Raw genomic sequence first — 22,310 nt, forward strand, 5'->3', positions numbered from 1 at the left:
CTGTAAGCTGCTCTGACAGCTGGTGCTTAAAGCTAGTAAGGGAGATGTGAGTCTCCAGCTTCAGAGATTTTTGCAATTCCTTCCAGTCATGGGCAGCAGAGAACTGGAAGGAAAGACGACCAAAGGAGGAATTGGCTTTGGGGGTGACCAGTGAAATATACCTGTGCATGCTACGAGTGGGTGCTGCTATGGTGACCAGTGAGCTGAGATAAGGCGGGGCTTTACCTAGCAGAGACTTGTAGATAACCTATAGCCAGTGGGTTTGGCGACGAGTATGAAGCGAGGGCCAACCAACGAGAGCGTACAGGTCGCAATGGTGGGTAGTGTATGGGGCTTTGGTGACAAAACGGATGGCACTGTGATAGACTACATCCAGTTTGTTGAGTAGAGTGTTGGAGGCTATTTTATAGATGACATCACCGAAGTCGAGGATCGGTAGGATGGTCAGTTTTACGAGGGTATGTTTGGCAGCATGAGTGAAGGATGCTTTGTTGTGATATAGGAAGCCGATTCTAGATTTAATTTTGGATTGGAGATGCTTAATGTGAGTCTGGAAGGAGAGTTTACAGTCTAACCAGACACCCAGGTATTTGTAGTTGTCCACGTATTCTAAGTCAGAGCCGTCCAGAGTAGTGATTCTGGACGGGCGAGCAGGTGCGGACAGTGATCGATTGAATAGCATGCATTTAGTTTTACTTGCCTTTAAGAGCAGTTGTAGGCCACGGAAGGAGAGTTGTATGGCATTGAAGCTCGTCTGGAGGTTAGTTAACACAGTGTCCAAGGAGGGGCCAGAAGTATACAGAATGGTGTTGTCTGCGTAGAGATGGATCAGAAAATCACCAGCAGCAAGAGCAACATCATTGATGTATACAGAAAAGAGAGTCGGCCCGAGAATTGAACCCTGTGGCACACCCATAGAGACTGTCAGAGGTTCGGACAATAGGCCCACAATGAACTCTATCAGAGAAGTAGTTGGTAAACCAGGCGAGGCAATCATTTGAGAAACCAAGGCTGTCGAGTCTGCCAATAAGAATGTTCTGATTGACAGAGTCGAATGCCTTGGCCAGGTCGATGAATACGGCTGCACAGTAATGTCTCGATGGCGGTTATGATGTCGTTTAGAACCTTGAGCGTGGCTCTTCAAACCAAGCTGCTTACCTATTGCAGATTCAGTCTTCCCAGCCTGGTGCAGGTCTACAATTTTGTTTCTGGTGACCTTTGACAGCTCTTTGGTCTTGGCCATAGTGGAGTTTGGAGTGTGACTGTTTGAGGTTGTGGACAGGTGTCTTTTATACTGATAACAAGTTCAAATAGGAGCCATTAATACAGGTAACGAGTGGAGGATAGAGGAGCCTCTTAAAGAAGTTACAGGTCTGTGAGAGCCAGAAATCGTGCTTTTTTGTTATTGACCAAATACTTATTTTCCACCATAATTTGCAAATAAATTCATTAAACATCCTACAATGTGATTTTCTGGATTTTTTTTCCCTAATTTTGTCTGTCATAGTTGAAGTGTACCTATGATGAAAATTACAGGCCTCTCTCATCTTTTTAAGTGGGAGAACTTGCACAATTGGTGGCTGACTAAATACTTTTTTGCCCCACTGTAGGTCTGTAGCAGTTTGGGTCTAGAGTGTCACCCCCTTTGAAGAGGGGGATGACCGCGGCAGCTTTCCAATCTTTGGGAATCTCAGACGATACGAAAGAGAGGTTGAACAGGCTAGTAATATGGGGTTGCAACAATTTCGGCAGATAATTTTAGAAAGAGAGGGTCCAGATTGTCTAGCCCGGCTGATTTGTAGGGGTCCAGATTTTGCAGCTCTTTCAGAACATCAGCTATCTGGATTTGGGTAAAGGAGAAATGGTGGGGGCTTTGGCGGGTTGCTGTGGAGGGAGCCGGGCAGTTGACCGGGGTAGGGGTAGCCATGTGGAAAGCATGGCCAGCCGTAGAGAAATGCTTATTGAAATTCTCAATTATAGTGGATTTATCGGTGGTGACAGCGTTTCCTAGCCTCAGAGCAGTGGACAGCTGGAAGGAGGTGCTCTTATTCTCCATGGACTTTACAGTGTCCCAAAACTTTTTTGAGTTAGGTCTACAGGATGCAAATTTCTGTTTGAAAAAGCTTGCCTTAGCTTTTCTAACTGCCTGTGTATATTTGTTCCTAACTTCCCTGAAAAGTTGCATGTCACGGGGGCTATTCGATGCTAATGCAGAACGCCACAGGATGTTTTTGTGCTGGTCAAAGGCAGACAGGTCTGGAGTGAACCAAGGACTATATCTATTCCTAGTTCTAAATTTTTTGAGAGGGGCATGCTTACTTAAGATGGTGAGGAAGGCACTTTTAAAGAATAGCCAGGCATCATCTACTGACGGGATGAGGTCAATGTCATTCCAGGATACCCCAGCCAGGTCGATTAGAAAGGCCTGCTCGCAGAAGTGTTTCAGGGAGCATTTAACAGTGATGAGGGGTGGTCGTTTGGTTGCAGACTCATTACGGATGCAGGCAATAAGGCAGTGATCGCTGAGATCTTGATTGAAAACAGCAGAGGTGTATTTGGAGGGCGAATTAGTTAGGATGACATCTATGTGGGTGCCCGTGTTTACTGATTTGGGGTTGTACCTGGTAGGTTCATTGATAATTTGTGTGAGATCTAGAGCATCAAGCTTAGTTTGTAGGATGGCCGGGGTGTTAAGCATGTCCCAGTTTAGGTCACCTAGTAGCACGAGCTCAGAAGATAGATGGGGGGCAATCAATTCACATATGGTATCAAGGGCACAGCTGGGGGCAGAGGGAGGTCTATAGCAAGCTGCAACAGTGAGAGACTTGTTTCTGGAAAGGTGAATTTTTAGAAGTAATTTTTAGAAGTATATGTACTATTCACTGGTATTTGTCCTTTAACTGTCCAATAACCTCTTCATACACTGCACAAAAGAGCGATCTGTTATTGGCTCCTTATCTTTGGTGCACCAAAGGCCCAACCAGGCTGAATTCCAGTCTGTTTCGGCTCTAAAGTTCTTATCACTCCCCTATCTTAGACACATAGGCTGTGAGAACTGGTTAGAACCTGCTTTTGTTTGTATAATGCTTTAAGGGAGTAAAGTACCCCTTATCTCTCATGTAAGCTATTCTTTGTGTAGGTAAAGTATATATATATTACTGTGTCATTTGTACATTTTTAAGTTATTCTCCGGTTTCATCCGGAGGGTAAGCTTCCCTGCAATTGCTTGAATAAACTCTTATTGCTGATAAATCAATTCTGCCTGATTCTTGGAACAAGATTTTCTCAGCACGTATATTGACTATTTCAATATATTTCGGTACATGAACTAGTTCAGTGTATTGACTATTTCAGGATATTTAGTATTTCAGTATCTGAGTGTGTTGGAATTACTCAATCTCAATCTCTTCTTGTTTTCTTTCAGGTGTAGTAGGTGATTGGACCAATCATTTCTCCCCTGCCCAGACACAACTGTTTGATGAAGACTACAAAAGAAAAATGAAGGATGCTGACATCCCTTTCCGGACTGACATCTAGCGGGATTTTTCTCTCTGTATTTCCAACACAATGTAACTGGGCAGACTTTTACTATATGAGGTCGGAATCACTAACAGTTGAACGTTTTCCAATCAAACACCCATTATTGCTTAGATATAGACCATTTATTTGAATGTTTGTTCGCTTATGCAGATGTACTGTTGAGAGTGAATCATTGATTTTATGTCTTGAAAATCAGCCCTTTGTTAAAAAAATAGTCAATAAAATGTGCTTCACAATGCATCATTTGTAGTGATCACTTTGTTCATTCATGGTAAAGATATAATACCTTAAGTGTTGTGAGGGAACTTGTCCTTTGTTTGATGTTATGGACAACCTTCAGAACAGTACTTCTCTCCTACATTGGACTGATGTAGAGCACATGGGGGCAAAGACCCAGATAAAGTAATGAGTAGTAGTGAAATGTAACACAAGTTGGATTGTGGTGGAGAAACTGAACAAAAAAAAACCAACAGTCAAGGGTATCCAAGTTTAACAAAAAATCTCTTTTTAATACATTATTTCTATGAATAAAATCTTAAATATTTGAATATTGTTTTGGTGGAGTAAAACCCCAATCCAATTGAATCTCTTTCCATATACAGAGGTTGTTTTATGTGCATTTTTAAAATTGTTTTTTTTTTTTTCTCGTTGACTTTCCTGTTCTGTCCCCTCTGTTCTATTGGTTGGCTCACAAGAGCTCCTCATTCATTGGTTGTGAACGTCATCGTTTTCAATCTTCTCCTCCTCGTCCTCCCTTTCTCCACCTCTCTAATTCCTCTTCTTCTAGATTTCTATTTTTCTAGAGGGAAAGAAAAAAAGCAGTAAATCATAGGGAAAGAGCTAACTGCAATGTTAGTTTTAAATGAAAGCTGGTGAAATTAGCAGCAGAGATATGTAATATGTAATGAAACTATAATTACCATGTTATTTCAACCATAGTAGTATTATCACAATAGCTATCATACTACAATAGCTAATTACTAGCCTTTCTTGTCATTCTTTTTTCTATAAAGATTTCTATGCAATATTATTAGTATAGGATCTGAACGTTCAACTATGTAAATATTACAATATGGTTATTTACTGCAGAGGTAAAGTATACTGAGCAAAAATACATCACACTTTTATCGAATAATCACTCATATTACAAATGTTTATGGCAACAACAGTTACTGCGTCAAACATCTACCCACTCAGACTCAGTCAATGCCGAAGCATCTAGACAACTCAAAACAGCAGCAACAACAGTTACTGCGTCAAACATCTACCCACTCAGACTCAGTCAATGCCGAAGCATCTAAACAACTCAAAACAGCAGCAACAACAGGACATGATTCATGATATCCTGGTTTGTGCTGTATAACTAACTTCTATGTCACAACCTCACAAGTTGGCTATACAGCACAAACAGATCTGGGACAACACCAAAGCCTACTGCCTACTGGGACATCACCAAAGCCTACTGATACATCACTGATACAAATGATACGTATAACAGTGGAAAACAACATCCATAAACCAGACCAGCAGAATACAGAGCAGCACAGATACAATACAGAAGTAGCATGTCCACACACATTTGAGCATATAGGCTAGAGATCCCCGGGAAGGCTGAAAACGACAAGAACGCAACTTGGGCAGGTTGTAAAACACAGGTTCGCTTTGCACATGTACACCCACTCTCCTGACATAAACACAATGACATACACACAAAGAGAGAACCGCTAGCGATGCAGTTGGTGGGATACCTTGCTGTGGTTACAGGCTAATGGTGGGTGATAGGCAGGATTAGTCTGTAAAAAGATGATTCAACGTGTTATTGAGGAATGAAAGGATGGAGTTATATGATTAAATAAAAGAGAATGAGAGAGAGGTGAGAGCGAGTATGAAGATAGGAAGAAGGAAGACAGTGAGTTAGAAAAAGGAGATTAAAGAAAAAGAATGAATACAGGGAGTTAGAGAAAGAGAGAGCAGAGTATAGCGATAAAGAAGAAATAAAGGCAGTGAGAGCCGATGATAAAATTATTGAAACAATTGAGAGAGACATTTAGAAGAGGTTAAACAAGCATTAACATTATGATACAAATGGTCTTAACCAGATGGCAGGATTATTCATTTCATACCAAATAAAAGATAACCAGGGTGAATGAAAGAAGGAATTCATTTAAGATTTTTATCAAAGCTGTTATTCAAATGGAGAACAAGGAATGTTATACAGTAGAACTGCTAGGGTATAACTGTTATACAAAGTACTTTAGAAGCAGAATTGCTTGCAAATACAAGGATAGAATACTATTAATTTGGTTACAATGGTAAAGGTGTGTTTGCGTGTGTGTGTGTTAGAGGCACACTTACTCTCCAGGTAGTTACGGGCGACAAACTTCAACACCTCGTCAATCAGGATGACAGGGAAAGAGAGTTTCAGGACAATCAACCATTGCTCCACGTTCAAGTGAGTCAACTTGAAGACCATCTGGGCGGGAGAAGGGAAGAGAAGAACACAGGGTTATTAGGGAAGACCAACTGACAAACTACTGGCAGAAAATACTCAGTAGTGTCTTCTGAGCAATATAAATGTCACATTTATTAAGCATAAAAGCATATGATGGGACCATTTCCACAGTGACAGAGGACTGTGGTGAGACCATTTCCACAGTGACAGAGGACTGTGATAAGACCATTTCCACAGCGACAGTACTTACGGGCAGGGGGTCGACGTAGATGATCATGAAGTGGAGGGACATGGAGAGAGCCATGGCTCCAACCAGCCACAAGTTGCTCCATGGGGGCATGCGCACCAGAGACTGGTTCTCAGACAAGCTGTAAGGGAGGGGGGTTAAAGGAGACAATTTAACATCACATGATTAGTGTGTGTGTATATGTGTGTGTGTGTGTGTGTGTGTGTGTGTGTGTGTGTGTGTGTGTGTGTGTGTGTGTGTGTGTGTGTGTGTGTGTGTGTACGCGAGTGCATGCCTCTGCGTGTGCTTGTGTGTCTGTGCTCTTGCATCTGTATATGTGTGTGTGTGTGTGTGTGTGTGTATGTGTGTGTGTGTGTGCAACAGTGCATGCCTGTGTGTGTGCTTGTGTGTTTGTGCTCTTGCATCTGTATGTGTATGAGTGTGTGTCTGTGCATGTGCCTGTGCGTGTGCATTCGGCGTCTGACCTGTTGAGGGCGTTGGACATCTCAATGGTGACCAACACGGACAGAGCCATCGTCATAGGGGGAGAGGCCTCGAACACCTTGCATGTAATGCCGACGAAGTCTTCGTTGTCGTCGTGGCACTGCATGAAGTGGGACAGCTGGTGGAAGGTGACTCCGGGGCCGGTGGGATCGTACATGAACCACCAGACGGCAGCTGCGACAGTGGCGGCACCGACATATCCTGGTGCGGACCAAAGAGACTTACCGTCAGACACAGACTCAGGTGGTGAACACCTTAGTGGTGTTCAACCAGCCCTTACAGGACCCTACTAATGCAAAGCAGACAGGGGATATGTTCTAAATGGCACCCTATTCCCTTCATAGTGCACTACTTTTGACCAGGGCCCATATTCCCTATATAGTACAAACCTTATTGGCCCAGGACAAAAATAGTGCGCTATGAAGGGAATAGGTTGCCATTTGGGACATAAACAGATAGTTCCCCTGTCCTATTCTTCCACACTTACCTCCAATGACCATATATCTGAAGAACAGCCAGCCGGAGATCAGGGGCTCCTTGGCGGAACGGGGGCGGCGGCCCATGATGTCCAGGTCGGGGGGGTTGAAGCCCAGGGCGGTGGCAGGGAGACCGTCAGTCACCAGGTTGACCCACAGCAGCTGGACGGGGATAAGAGCCTCGGGCAGACCCAGGGCAGCAGTCAGGAAGATACTGAATGAGTGAAGGGAAGAAAAGGTGGATTGATTGATTTAGGTTTTACAAGTGGTTACAAGTTAAAAAAGTACAAATCCCAGAGAATAATAGATGAAAGCAGACTACAGTTGAAGGGATGGGGAGGACAAGGAGGAGAGAAGTTAGGCCCCTAAGCTAATGCCTAGGCTTTAGCTTGATGGGCTAACACAATCTCTGATAGCCCGGGTTCAAAAGTTGGTCCCATACGAACACTCACCAGACGATCTAATACCTAGGTTTTAGCTCGATGGGCTAGCACAGTATCAGAGAGCCCAAGGTTCGAACCCAGTCCGTCCCGTATGGACAGAACACTCACCAGACGACCTCACCAACATTGGAGGAGATGAGGTAGCGGATGAACTGCTTCATGTTGTTGTAGATGGCGCGGCCCTCCTCGACGGCGGACACGATGGAAGAGAAGTTGTCGTCAGCCAGGACCATCTCAGAGGCAGACTTGGCAACGGCAGTGCCAGAGCCCATGGCGATGCCGATCTCGGCCTTCTTTAGGGCGGGGGCATCGTTCACACCATCACCGGTCTGGTTTAAGGGGAGGGAGAGAGAGAGGGTCAGTTGAAGTGGTGAATGTACAAGTCAGTCATTCAAAGATCACTGGAGGAGTACTGGATCACTTCCAGTGCACTAACAGTTACGTTACAGGAATTTGGGGTAAACTTTGGATTCACTTGAACTACTATCAAACGTTTGAAGACTTGTGTATTTTATAGTATATTGCATGTGTATCTACACATATGTCTTGGCCTCACCATGGCGGTAATCTCGTCTTGGCCCTGCAGGAACCCAACGATCTTGGACTTGTGGGAGGGCTCCACACGGGCGTAGCAGCTAGCGTTTCTGACAGCATCGCTTTGCATTTCAAATGAGGGCAGGTCGTCGAACTCACGGCCAGTGAAGGCCTTTCCAGTCACATCCTCGTCCTCTGTGAAGATGCCAATACGACGGCAGATGGCCACTGCGGTTCCCTTGTTGTCACCTGAGGGAGTCGAAGGGTGACATTAGCCAATCAGATGAAGGATAAAGAGAAAGATGTACTGTACAGTAATAATGACCAGGGGTGGAATCGAAGGGGAACTGTGTTTTCAACGTGAAACTCATTTTGACATTTTAGTTGGTGAATTTACAGTTGTTGTTCTTTACAGTAATTTTACAGGAAAACATTTTTTCTCTCCAATTCAACCCCAGGTAATATGTGACTGGGAATTAGCAACAAACAAAACATGCTAATATAACGTGGAATACAGTCTATGTAAACAGAGATATTAACACAATAGACACGTGATAGCACAGACACAACAAAAACCATTGTGGATGCAACACCACTTTCAACACAGACAAGTATAATATTTACTTAAGAACGGAGGCGACACAAACTAGATCAAAGTCACAGGAGATTATAATATTTACTTAGAAACAGACAACACAATCTAGATCAAACTCATAGATAAAGGAAACATATACACAGTCACTTTGTAAAGGAGGATGGTCTGTATTGGGAATGGGTGCTAGAGAGGAGGTAGTGGTACACTAACCAGTGATCATGATGACGCGGATTCCAGCAGCTTTGCACAACAGAATGGCGGGCGTAACCTCTTTACGCGGGGGATCCAGCATACCAACGCAGCCAACGAAGGTCAGGTCAGTCTGGGGACAAGAGGAGTGAGGGAGAAAGGTGAAGATGAGTCAAAACCAACTTGGATATATCTGGCTAGACATCCATCCAAAAAAAGGTGTCCATCCACGTATCTGTCCATGTATCCATCCATCCTCTCATCTATCCATCCATCTATCTACAGAGAGAAATATTTTTTTCTCACCTCGTAATCAATGAACTTGGTGGCATCCTCAAGCTTCATCTCCTCAACTTTCAGGGGGGTGTCACGGGTGGCAAGTGCCAGGCAACGCAGGGTATCGCGGCCGCAACCCCATTCCTTGATCACAGCCAAAATCTTTTCCTTGACGGCACTAGTCAGGGGAATGCGGGTGGTGCCAACGCGAACATAGGCACATCTGTCAATCACACCCTCGGGGGCACCCTATTTGAGTGAGGAGGAAACGGAGAGAGGTTGGGTTTTCACAAAGGGACCAAATCAAACTCCTTCCAATCCTGCTTTGAAAATGCAGTTGTCACTAGAACTGTTGAGAGACTATAATTTAGTGGCTAATAAACTACTTGCAACGGAACAATAAGGCGTAAGCCCATGTTCAACGCACTGGAGGAAGAGGACTAGAAGAAGAGAGCTCAAAAGTGGAGAGAGAGAGAGAGGAGCTGACCTTCACAAACATCTTAGCTCCACCATCGCCCTTGGAGGGGGTGCAGTACACAGACATGGACTTCCTGTCGCGGGAGAACTCCAGGGTGAATTCCTTCTTCATCAGCTGCTTGATCACAGCACAACAGGCATTGGCTCTATCAGGCTTGGAGAGGCCTGTAACTTTGGAGTTGAACACGTTCATCTTTTCAACCAGGCAGCACATGGCAGTCTCGGTGGCCTCGCCCACTTTCTCATAGATCTTCTTGGACTGGAGGGAAGGGAGATAAATAGAGATAAAGTGTCACAGAACAGAAGTTAAGAAGAGGCCGAGGGTGGAATCTACAGCAACGGGACACCTTCGTAATCATAAAACATGTTCCTCGATGTTTGTTAGCCACGACGGCAGGGGGTACATTTCAGTTGCCAAGCGGAAAAGGTTGTGGTTTGAATACCCGAGCTGACAAGGTGAAAAATCTGTCTATGTGCCCTGGAGAAAGGCACTTAACCCTAATTATCTCCAGGGGCGCCGCACTTCTACGGCTGACCCTGTAAAACAACACATTTCACTGCACCTATCCGCTGTATGTGACGACTAAACAACAAAGTTCAAAGCTTTGTCACAATGACTTTGTCAGAGCATAAATATGTGTTAGCCATGTCGTTTTATCTGTGTTTAGGGGACTACAGAAGAAAATGAGCGACATAGCGAGAACTTGATGGGAAAACTGAACTATTGACGGATGGAATGAATGAATGGTGCGCTGTCCCTGCCTACTAATGTGATACATAAATAACAAATAAATCAATTCATTACATCGTTGTAGTCCAGAGAGGAGTCATTGCACAGGGCGCTGATGGTTGCCAGCTCAACAAGGCCATCGTAGGATCCGCAGGGGGTCTTAGCACCTCCCTGGGAGCTAAGAGAGGGAAGAGATAGGTGGAAGATATAGGGAGAACAGAGGAAGAGGGAATAAAGAGAAGATGCGTTCACATAGTGGTCATATGAGGCTCGGTAGCTTGAATGGTACCTATGTCGTAAAGTTAACGCTGGTTGCCACAGAAACGGGACTACTTACACCTCTCCCTCGGGGGTGTACTTGGAGCCGGAGATGTCGAACATGTCCAGGTTGACATGGTCGCCGTCGACATTCTTGATGATGAACATCTAGAGAGGAAGGAACAAAGGGAAGTTGTGAAATTACTGTTCAGTTTGTGTATGTGCGCGAGTCTGTCAAGTGTCTGAATGTGCCCAAATTGGTCACATAGGGAACAATATGCTGCCCAATGTCCCAGTGAAATGTGTGTCTTTGTACAAATGTGTCTGTATGTTTCTACTAAGACAACCTTGGCAAGCCACATTAAATTGGATCGGAGTCCGGATTTGGCCCGTGGGCTGCCAGTTGCAAGACCCGTTATAGGGTACTATGTTCTGTGCAGCACCCACCTTGGTCACACACATCTGGTTGGTGGTCAGGGTTCCGGTCTTGTCAGAGCAGATGACGGAGGTGCAACCCAGGGTCTCCACAGAGGGCAGAGAGCGGACAATGGCGTTCTTCTTGGCCATACGGCGGGTACCGAGAGCCAGGCAGGTAGTGATGACAGCGGGCAAACCTGGTAGAGAGATGAAAGTCGAAACCGTGAGTAAATCAAATAGTAGTGATATAGTGAGAATAACATAGTGTGCATTTAGTCACAATGGAATATCACATACAACGAGCATTGTGTGAACCGCACATACCTGAACAACCACACATATGTGCACACACAAGTACACACACAGACACACATACACGCACATACACACCACAACCCATCTCTCCCCCAAAGACACACATTCATGCCCCCTTCCCCTCCCCATGACATCTCTCTTTCCCCTATCCATCCCTCCCTCCCTCCATCCCTCTCTCCCTCACCCTCAGGTATGGCGGCCACGGCCAGGGCAATGGCGATCTTGAAGTAGTAGACGGCACCACGGATCCAGGAACCTCCATGGACGGGATCGTTGAAGTGGCCAATGTTGATCGCCCACACGGCAACACAGATCAGGGAGATGACCTTGGACAGCTGCTCGCCGAACTCATCCAGCTTGGCTTGCAGGGGGGTCTTCTCTTGCTCGGTGGCGACCATCTGGTCGCGGATCTTGCCAATCTCGGTGGAGACGCCGGTAGCCACAACCACGCCAATGGCTCTGCCGGCAGCGACGTTGGTGCCCTGTGGTTGGTAGAGGTGGAAGTGGTGGAGGATAGACAGTGAGAAAATAACGTAGAATTTAGTATACAATGTTTTAAAAATGTTTTTATATGGTTATACACTATTTGACACTGTACACCCTGTTACAAACTGTTATACACTACTGTAGGCCTTCTGTTCATCTAGGAACCAAGAGGTTTAAGAAAAGTTTACTAGTCATGAATAGAGAACGCTAGAGGGTGTGTTTACGAAAGAGCGAGAAAGACCGAGGGCCAGAGTGAGGGATAGAGGTGTAGAAAAAGGATGGAGGCAGGTAGGGACAGGTGAATACAGAGAAGAAGGATGTAGTGACACAGTGGTGGAGGGGAGAACAGAATAGAGAGATAGAGGTATGGAGGGAAGGAGGGGTGGAGGGATACTTGCAGAGAAAAGCATGTTCTTCTTGTCCTGGTTGACGGCTCTGGGGTCGGGGACGGATTCAGTATGCTTAATCACACTGACGGACTCACCTGAGGGGGACCCACAAACAATGGTCAACGAGAGGACACATAACAAGAAAACAGTATGCAAGACAATGCCTTACAGGTCTAAAAAGCACCCTTTCTCACATTTCTTATAGGACTATAATGTAAATAGGTCTTTAGACCTGATTGTGTTCTTTATCCGTAATGATTTTTAATCATGTAACTGTGTATTGTTGTTTTAGTTTCTGCATAGTTAAAACAACATGTTATGTATTATATGGTAGGGAGTTGTGGTGTGTAAGGATCCTCACCAGTAAGAATGGACTGGTCAATGCGGAGGGTGGTGGAACGGATGGCAACAATCCTGATGTCAGCGGGGACTTTGTCACCGACTGGGGAAGGGGGGGGATAAGTATGCATGCTTAACCTCAACTGACACATTATACACCAACCAATCAAAATAAGCCGTAGGAATGCCATAGAAATGACTGGCTTGAAGGGCAACAGGTGTACTATGATAAATGAACACCAGTGGGTAATGGGAGAGATGGGAGAGAGAGAGGGCAAGAAGGGGAGAAGAGGTGTGGCAGGTGGTAGGGGGGTATTTATACCCAAGATTTTGTTTTCCTTCCCTCAGCATGATTTCACAGCCGTTTGCCCCCTCCCTCCTTCCCTCCATCCTGCCTTATATGGGTAAGAGGCCTCCCCATCTCCCCTCCATCCTGCTCTTGAAAATCCTTTCAAATATACACTCTCTGGGTCCCTAACTTTCTTTCTCAACAGTTTCACAATAAAGCCACTTAACACCTAAAGTGGTAAAAAAGGAAGGAAAACATTTGATTGGGTAAGCGATAATAAAATGCATGTATTTGTTAGGGGGACACATACAATTAAAACATTGACACATTGAGTCATCAACAGTCAGATGAATTGTCCCATCATGCTTTAGCTTGAGCTAATTTGCAGCATGAGTCTATAGTCTAGAGTCCCTAGTCTCTAGGTCTTTAAAACGGTGTAGAAGAAATTACAGAATAAAAATATAGGTAATTAAGAGAAAGATGGGTCTCTCACCGGACACCTCCACAATATCACCAGGAACCATCACATTGGCCTTGATCTTCTGCACGCTCCTTCTGTCAGTACGGAAGACTTTGCCCATCTCAGGCTCGTATTCCTTCAGAGCTTCGATGGCGTCCTCAGCATTGCGCTCCTGTGGCAGACAACCAGACACGCGTGCAACTACAGTCAATACAAACAACCACTTTCAACTCTAACACAGCTACAGTCGATGCAAACACCAACTGTAGTCAACACTGACGTAACCACAGACAATACAAACACCTAGTCATAACACAATACAGGTATAACTATACACCTAGTCACAACATGTAGCCCTAACTCATAACACAACTACAGACAATACAACTGTTAGAAATGTTAAGGAAATAGACCATGGTAAAACTAACAGAGCCACAGTCAATTTATTTTAATTTGATTTATTTAACTAGGCAAGTCAGTTAAGAACAAATTCTTATTTTCAATGACGGCCTAGGAACAGTGGCCTGTTCAGGGGCAGAACGACAGATTTGTACCTTGTCAGCTCGAGGATTTGAACTTGCAACCTTCTTGTTACGAGTCCAACGCTCTAACCACTAGGCTACCCTGCAGGTGGCTGTCTGTTTTTGTTATTACTCAAAACATGCCCGGCTGTCATTCTCACTGGTGTCCAAAAGTAATTCTGTTTCAATTGAGCAAACTGATCTTTCTCAGTAACCCTAACCCACGTGCACTATGTCACCAACCCACATGCTAAAGGTCATCAAATCTGTGGGTATGTATCATTGCTCAACGTGTACGTGTGTATGTCAACACGACTGACCTGCCACACTCCAACAACAGCGTTAGCGATAAGGATGAGGAGGATGACGAAGGGCTCAACAAAGGCAGTGACGGTCTCCTCACCTTCCTCAAACCAAGCCAGCACCTGAGCACAAACAGGTGGACAACAGAGGAAAATGGTTAGCATTTGGTGTCAGCATTTGCATCACAGCATACAGTCACGCTGTCTGCAGGAGAAACCGTGTTTGATCACAGTCTAATCGATGTTAAATGCAATTATTATCTGATACAGTGGTTTTGTGTAAAACATCAAAATAAATTCCTAGTAACATTTGTGGCATGGCAATAAAGTTGTCTGATTCTGAATCTGCCGCAAAGCAAGGAATGTCTATGGGCTATTTGATAGTCTGTGGTTGTCTGTAGGTTTCTGTTGATTTATATATGGTTTACACATGTTTATAATGATGTTATGGATTTTAGGACATGACAATTCTCCAGAGGGAAGCCCTTGGCTTAAAAGCCCTTGGGAAGCTGTGAGGATGTTTCAGATGATTGTGAATAAGCAGTGTTCAGAAGACACTATCAGGCATTTAGAAAATGATTTCATGTGTGTGTTCCATCACTGTTCTATTTTAGTCTGTTTACTGTCTGATACTCTTACACAGACTCAATGCTAGTGTACATGGGCACAACAACAGGTGGCAAAATTGTTACAGGTTTAGAAATAAACCTACTTAACTTGCATTTTGTTAATTCGTTTATAAATGCTGTGTGCGAAAATGTTTGAATTGTGTAAATCGTATGTTTTATGCATTTGAAATTTCGCATTTGTGCATTTGCAATTTTGGAATAGTAAACTTATGTCAAAATATTTTAAAAATAGTCGCACACTACATATATGCTCTCAACACTTTACTGGGTAAACACCGAATCAGCGGGCTGTGTTAAAATGTTTTCTTAAATTGTGTTGATGATGTTCAGCAACTGCTCCAGTTTGCAGTTTAATGCTCCAGTTTGCTGTATTTCACAATAACGACACAATCCCTGTACACTTGATCTCCATGTCCCATAACTCCATGCTCCTACAGTATCCACTTCAACCTTCTCTACCTCTTTCTGTGGAAGCCCATCGTTCCTTCCATCAGACCTGACCTTTTCCCGAAGGATACAGTTTCTCTTCCCTGGCTTGAGTCTTTCTTAAAATAAATCATTACCCCCTCGACCCCCCCTTACTCCTTGCACCCCCTGTCTCTCACCCACTCCTCAATATTTGCCTTCTAAGGCCATCCTGACAGCTGCCCAAAGGGGTGGAAAGCGTGTGGTAGGAATGAATATACCTCCAACCACCCCTCTCAAGATCAAATAGGGGGTGCTTATATTTGTCCTGTTCAATGTACCCCCACCCCAAGTTCTCCTGAGGGAAGGGGACTTGGAGTGCCAAGAGAAGGTACAAGTTGTTTGATAGGGTGACAAGACAGCAATGCCAAAGCAGTGATATGCAGGATCATCCTTCAGGCCAGTGGCTTGGGTTACAGGTGTAGGCCTACAACTTTAAGTGCCACTGTCACAGACTGTTTGATATCAATTACGGGGTCTTAACAAAAAATTTGTAGATTAGGTATGAGGGTGTATGATTGGGCCCCCCCCCACAAAAAAAAAATGAAATAAGTATTTTCTTCTCACTCTGGGGGAAGGGAATTAAACTTGATGTTAATATCTTGAAATAATTTCACAGGTGTTCTTGGCTACAATTAATATTATCGTGAGCAAAATAACCCAGATGAAATAATACAACCATAGCCTTTGTTTACTCACAAAAGAGATGCAGGCAGCCAGCAGCAGGATTCTGACCAACAGATCCTCAAACTGCTCCACAATCAGCTCCCAGGTGGTCTTACCTGAGAGAGAGAGAGAGAGAGAGAGAGAGAGAGAGAGAGAGAGAGAGAGAGAGAGAGAGAGAGAGAGAGAGAGAGAAATAGAAAAAAAAGTATTATTAAATAATGTTCTGAGAATTTGTGTGTATTTGTTATTTTTGTCTGGTGTCTGGAGGCAAGATAAGCATTATGCCGAATGCTGTGTAAGAGAGATAATGTATGTAATGTTTTGCTTGATTTCCAACCCCAAATAAGTGATTATCATATAAAAAAGGGAAATGACCCATGTATTGAATGATTTGGAGTCATACACCTATAAATGTGGTTGCTCAGTTACCAGGACTATACAAGAGTGTGAGGATTATACAATAATGTGCAAGAAATTCCACAATCAAGCGATTGCTTGCATGTTTAAATTAACTCCTGATAAAGGTTGATCTTATTTTGGATTGAAGCCAGTAGTCATTTTTAAAATGATGTGAATCACGTGTAAAAAAGTATTCATAATATTGATAAACGTTGGTACATTTCCACAATGTGCTTCTTATTTGTGAATTCGGATGAGTGACAGTTGATGTGGAAAAAAACACTTACCCTCCTCAGCTGGCAGTGCTGGGGTTGTCCAATCACGATGCAGGGAAGGGAAGGTGGGCAGAACCCAAAAAACAATATTAGCACAAAATAAATTGCATGATATTGTATGATATGTCAGACTTAGCTTACTTCATCACCACTTGGACTGGGCAGATATATAATATAGTTAAACAATGATACATTATTTATTGGATCTGTTGTACACTAAGACATTTTAAAGCACAGTTTGGTGAATGTCTATATACTTACTTTCAACCATTTTGGGTGAACTAAAAACAAAAATCTCACCTAGATAAACTGTACTTTAAAGTGTCTTAGTGTACAACAGATTCAATAAATAATGTATCAGTGTTTTAACTATTGCTTTCTATCAACAAGCCTTAAAATCTGGAAGAACACACTAATTCAACATAACATTTGGATTATTAAACCAGAAATGCATTGAAATGTAGCCCATGGAATTGTGGACAATTATCTGATAATAGCAATTACCATGTTGCTGATTGTAGTCTTTCCTGTAAGTGTATCGATACACTTGCTTATTCATCAAATACCCTTTTGCTACAAAAGCATGATTATTCACAAACTGTGGCCAGAAATGCAATTGTTACCAGCTTATGCAATGTTAAATTAACACAAAATGTTGTGGGCATTTCAGCAAGCTAATCGAAGCAGACTTCCATCTAACTTTGCTTGGTCTATCTAGTTCACGCTGCATGCAAATGGTCAATGATCAGCAACTCAGTGATCATATTTCATATCATTCATCCCTGTTAGCCATCTAAGGACCTCCCCCTCTGCACTAGGACAAAAATTATGCTTTTAGAGTGCAGTGTATAAAGTCAGAAAATCTCCTGTCTCAGCCACTCCCTGTCACCAAGGGAATACCCCAAGGCTCAATCCTAGGCCCCACACTCTTCTCAATTTACATCAAAAACATAGCTCAGGCAGTAGGAAGCTCTCTTCCATTTATATGCAGATGATACAGTCTTATACTCAGCTGGCCCCTCAGATTTTGTTTTAAATGCTCTACAACAAAGCTTTCTTAGTGTCAAACAAGCTTTCTCTACTCTTAGTTAAATCTAGACTTGGTTTCCTCTATTGTAATCGCTCCTCTTTCAGCCCAGCTGCCAAACTAACCCTGTTTCAGATGACCATCCTACCCATGCTAGATTACGGAGACATAATTTATAGATCGGCATATAAGGGTGCTCTCGAGCGGCTAGATGTTCTTTACCATTCGGCCATCAGATTTGCCACCAATGCTCCTTATAGGACACATCACTTCAATCTATACTACTAGGTAAACTGGTCATCTCTGTATACCCATCGCAAGACCCACTGCTTGATGCTTATTTATAAAACCCTTTTAGGCCTCACTCCGCCCTATCTGAGATATCTACTGCAGCCCTCATCCTCCACATACAACACCCGTTCTGCCAGTCACATTCTGTTAAAGGTCCCCAAAGCACACACATCCCCGGGTTGCTCCTCTTTTCAGTTCTCTGCAGCAAGTGACTGGAACGAGCTGCAACAAACACTCAAACTGGACAGTTTTATCTCAATCTCTTCATTCAAAGACTCAAGTATGGACACTCTTACTGACAGTTGTGGCTGATTTGTGTGATGTATTGTTGTCTCTACCTTCTGGCCCTTTGTGCTGCCCAATAATGTTTGTACCATGTTTTGTGCTGCTATCATGTTGTGTTGCTACCATGTTGTGTTGTCATGTGTTGATGCCTTGCTATGTTGTTGTCTTAGGTCTCTCGTTATGTAGTGTTGTGTTGCCTCTCTTGTTGTGATGTGTGTTTTGTCCTATATTTATGTTGTATTTAAATAATTTGTTTAATCCCAGGCCCACATCCCCACAGGAGGCCTTTTGCCTTTTGGTAGGCCATCATTGTAAATAAGGAATTTGTTCCTAACTGACTTGCCTAGTTAAATAAAGGTGAAATAAAAATGTAATAAAATGCTCGCCCTTCATTACCCATGAAGACTCTTGAGCCATCACCCGTCTCTCTGCCTCCCACTCCTCTTCCTTTCCTCTTTAAATAGCCCTTCAAAGCCCCCAAAAGTCTCTGCTTCTCCGTCTCTGCATGTCCATGTCTACCACCTGTGGCAACTTAACCTAACCCTTTTCTAAAAAAAATAATCCAACACAGAACCTCACTGCCCGCTGCAAGTGTCCCTAAAGAAGAAAAAAAAAACTTCAAAGTGAAGAAAACTTGTGATGTCCTTAACAGATATGATCCTTCCTTCACATATTAAACATCACATCTACTGGTTGTAAATGCCTAACCCAGTGGTCTCTATGCTACAGGGCACACCCCGTACTTAGTCTATTCTACCGTCAGTTTCCATTTCTTTTCTATGTCCCCCTTTCTTCATGCACCCCTCCATCCCTCCGTGGGTCTCACCATTGGGGCCATACTTGGCCAGGTTCTTCTTGACTTGGTCTGGGGTGAGACCGGTGTCCATGTTCACCCCGAAGAAGGCCAGGCATTCTGCCGGCGTCTTCGTGTGCGCGTTCTCCATCCTTGCTACTGGCAGTGTCTAGGCGTGCTCTTTTGATTTTCGTTGTGTTGCTCCTTTTTCTTTTGTGTGTGGTGCTAGGACTTGTATTGGTCCCTTGATTTTGTTCGACCCCTCCACAAGCAGGAGTGCTGGACTGACAGAAAGGCGAATAAGCAAACACTGCTGCAGGGTTTTATATCAGCACGGCCACACTATTGGTGGGGTCCCCAATTGTACACGCCTCTAAATTCCAGCATGAGAGATATGGGATGGTGAGGGTGGGGCTCGAGGTGGAGTAATAGGGAGGTAAGCTGGTAGACTTGGACAGGAATTGTGGACTTGGCCTGGGGGAGGAGGGGGAAGGGGGTGTGTGGGGGGATACGGAGTTGAAGGGGGGAGTGTACCATGGAATAAGAACTGTTTTTGGAACATGCATGGTCAGTGGAATAAGGATAGGGGAGAAGGTGAGAGAGTGAGACAGAAGATCTTGCAGGGGGAGGAGGGGAAACATTGAGTGACGGCTCAACTGGTTTCTGCTGAGGAAGGGGGCCGAGACAGAGAAAGAGTGCGAGAGAGCGAGACGGATAGAGAGAGGTGGTGGAAGGTTAACTTAGTACAAGCATTAGCGGAGCGCAGTGACATCGAAGCCTAGGCAACCAGAGTGGTACATTGATGCATGGGGGTTCACATGGAACCGAACAGATAGTTCAAACCACAGTTATGCCACTTCTGTTGGGCAATGTTGGGGGGCATTTATCATCATAATTATCTCACTGCACCTCTTTTCCTTTCATTAAACAAGTATCAAAAGACTTGTTGGAAAGATGAGAGAGATCAAGCATACCATTTGAGGCCTGGGGGACCTTGGGAAGCATGGAGTAACACCGTGTGTTAGAATGTGAGAGCAAATGGGAAGAACAAAGAGAAAGAACAAAAAAGGGGAGTGAGAGTGAATAGAAGGGCAGAGAAAAGGAGTGAGGGAATAGAAGAAGAAAGGTGTTAGAGTATGAGTTAAAGGAATGACTGGTGGGGCAGCAGGAGAGGAGAGCAGGTATATCTTACTATCGCTCAGTAGAGAGAACCCCGCCATGGAGAGAGGGGAGGGGAAGGAGGGAAAGGCAGTTGGGAGATATGACGCAGATTAAGTAGATGTGTGACAGTTGATCCCCGAAATCGACACCCATGCAGCAACTGTACAATGTCTTCTTGTGGCAGAACCAGAGCATTGATTCGGTTAATGCCTGCTGACTGACGAGAAACAAATGAGAAGACCCAGGTAAAATGTATTTTAAAGAGAAAAGATAGTGGCATAGAATATTAAAGCTACCAAAAATGGACTTTGAAAGTCAAAGACATAAATCTCTAGGAATTGGGTCAGTGGTTAACTGGTGCATTACTTGGACTTTATGGAAGTATCATATGTCATTGGTCAAAGGGTCATTGATCATTTAGATTTATGCACTTTCAATCAGTTCTGTAATGTATCTCACTTCAAGTTTGAAATATTCTCAGAGTATGGTTGTTTTTCTTACTTCACTTGTAAGAGAAAACTGTGGCCAGTTTTATAGATAAAAAAAATAAAGCCTAGTCTAGCCTAGTATTAACCCAGTTTGATGACGCTATGCAAGTCCAGATCTTTCTCTAAATCTAATACTCAATAAAAAAAACAGTTGTCTTCCCCACTGGTTTAATTTACCACTTGTGTAACAGCTCATTTTAAATGGGCACCTCCTGACCTAAAGGCTGTTACGGAGTTTCTTCTAGAGAGAAACAGAAGTTGTCATTCATCCGTGATGAATAACCTGACAAGCGGTCCTCTCGGGCACCACCTATGGTCATGGTTCATTGATTAAGACACTTCAGGAGGAAAAGACTCCATTTGCTCCCGTTTGCCTTACTCATGGGTCTGTGGTTAAGTCTCGGTCGAATGTAGTACAACGGAGGGACATAGGAAAGGTATTTACACATTTCTTGAACAACCATTCGGTTTTAACAAAGAACCTTAAAGACGGAAAAGCAATGAATGTGGTACAATAAAGTGACATAGGAAATGTATTTACACATTTCTTGAACTCTCATTTGGTTTCAACTAACAATTTATGGATTTGTGGGTGACCATTTGCTTTAAACAATGCACCTACCATGACTCGGGTGGTCATTTTACATTTACATATGAGACATTTAGCAGACGCTCTTATTCAGAGCAACTTATAGGAGCAATTAGGGTTGAGCGCCTTGCTCAAGGGCACATCAACAAATACTGAGAAGCATTGTTCGATACTGAGAAGCAATGGGCTTTCCGGGTTGAGTTCAGATGCCCAGGCAGCTGCGGCTGACCTTATGACCTAGGTCTCCTCTCCCTGCAGATGGGCAAAGCAGCCCCATAAAAATAATTGTACCTTAGGTGAGTAGTGAAGGGTCACATACATATCCTGAATCCCAAATTAACCCTCAGGCCCTGTACTCTAGGCAATTGTATTGATTTAAAAGGATTCACTAGATGTCTGCAGTATGGCAACTACACCTGGCTTATCAGAGGGCAAGATGGAGCTACCACCATATTGCTTACACCCATCTAATTAAATCACATCTACACAAGTGCCAAGGGGTTGATTTGGGAATAAGTGATAGATGAGCAAATTAAAACTTGATGCACTCTATGTATGCATGCTTACAGTAATTGACACACGGTCACAAACAAAATATTATAAGGCTTGATACATATGTTTTCTTTTAAACGCCATATCTGTGTTCTGAATAAAAATAGCCTTGACTTCAACTATTTCATAGGCATTACATTAGTGTACAGAACAAGTGGCAAGACCCATACTCTTGATAACTTCAATGTGTACAGTACACATGTCAAACGTCCCGACCATACATGTATATCAACCAAATACAAATGATCGCTGTACAAGCACTTATTTTATTCTCAGCCTTGAATTGATTTTCCTTCGGTGTCCCCTGACATTTTAATGACACATTTTATGCTCCTTTTCCTCTGCCAATGTCTCTCAGCACCCCTCTTCTCTCCTTCATCCCCCCCCTCCTCCCCTCTTCAGCCAGGCTGGGTCCTCTCAGCTGTTGTATGGCCTGCCTGACCTCTGAGATTTGGGGGCTGTGAAAAGGGTC

At 43.7% G+C, this 22,310-nt stretch overlaps 2 protein-coding genes across 4 annotated transcripts in view; one reads left to right on the forward strand and one right to left on the reverse strand.

Annotated features, from left to right (window-relative positions):
• sult1st6 (sulfotransferase family 1, cytosolic sulfotransferase 6) overlaps positions 1-3,778 on the forward strand; it is a 30,770-nt gene extending 26,992 nt beyond the window's left edge. For both annotated transcript variants that reach the window (XM_024387141.2, XM_024387142.2), the window contains one exon: positions 3,425-3,778. In XM_024387141.2, the coding sequence (XP_024242909.1) occupies positions 3,425-3,537 (113 nt within the window). In that variant the 3' untranslated portion in view covers positions 3,538-3,778. The remainder of the gene's footprint in view (positions 1-3,424) is intronic.
• Positions 3,779-4,022: 244 nt separating this feature from the next.
• Positions 4,023-19,356, reverse strand: atp2a1l (ATPase sarcoplasmic/endoplasmic reticulum Ca2+ transporting 1, like). 2 transcript variants are annotated; one of them, XM_042305179.1, is made up of 22 exons: positions 19,082-19,356; positions 16,665-16,682; positions 16,012-16,094; positions 14,237-14,341; positions 13,429-13,567; positions 12,669-12,749; positions 12,317-12,402; positions 11,617-11,914; positions 11,148-11,314; positions 10,780-10,868; positions 10,518-10,620; positions 9,723-9,971; positions 9,266-9,484; positions 8,981-9,092; positions 8,198-8,424; positions 7,750-7,970; positions 7,210-7,412; positions 6,704-6,923; positions 6,243-6,360; positions 5,896-6,013; positions 5,289-5,333; positions 4,023-4,339 (listed from the first exon to the last, which is right to left on the reverse strand). In XM_042305179.1, the coding sequence occupies exons 1-21, from the start codon at positions 19,197-19,199 to the stop codon at positions 5,329-5,331; spliced, it is 2,979 nt and encodes a 992-aa protein (XP_042161113.1). In that variant the 5' UTR covers positions 19,200-19,356; the 3' UTR covers positions 4,023-4,339; positions 5,289-5,328. The 2 variants fall into 2 exon arrangements, with proteins under 2 accessions (XP_042161113.1, XP_042161112.1); XM_042305178.1 differs by lacking the exon at positions 5,289-5,333.
• Positions 19,357-22,310: the final 2,954 nt, after the last annotated feature.

The sequence above is a fragment of the Oncorhynchus tshawytscha genome, linkage group LG24 (genome assembly GCF_018296145.1).
Source record: "Oncorhynchus tshawytscha isolate Ot180627B linkage group LG24, Otsh_v2.0, whole genome shotgun sequence".
Classification (NCBI taxonomy): domain Eukaryota; kingdom Metazoa; phylum Chordata; class Actinopteri; order Salmoniformes; family Salmonidae; genus Oncorhynchus; species Oncorhynchus tshawytscha.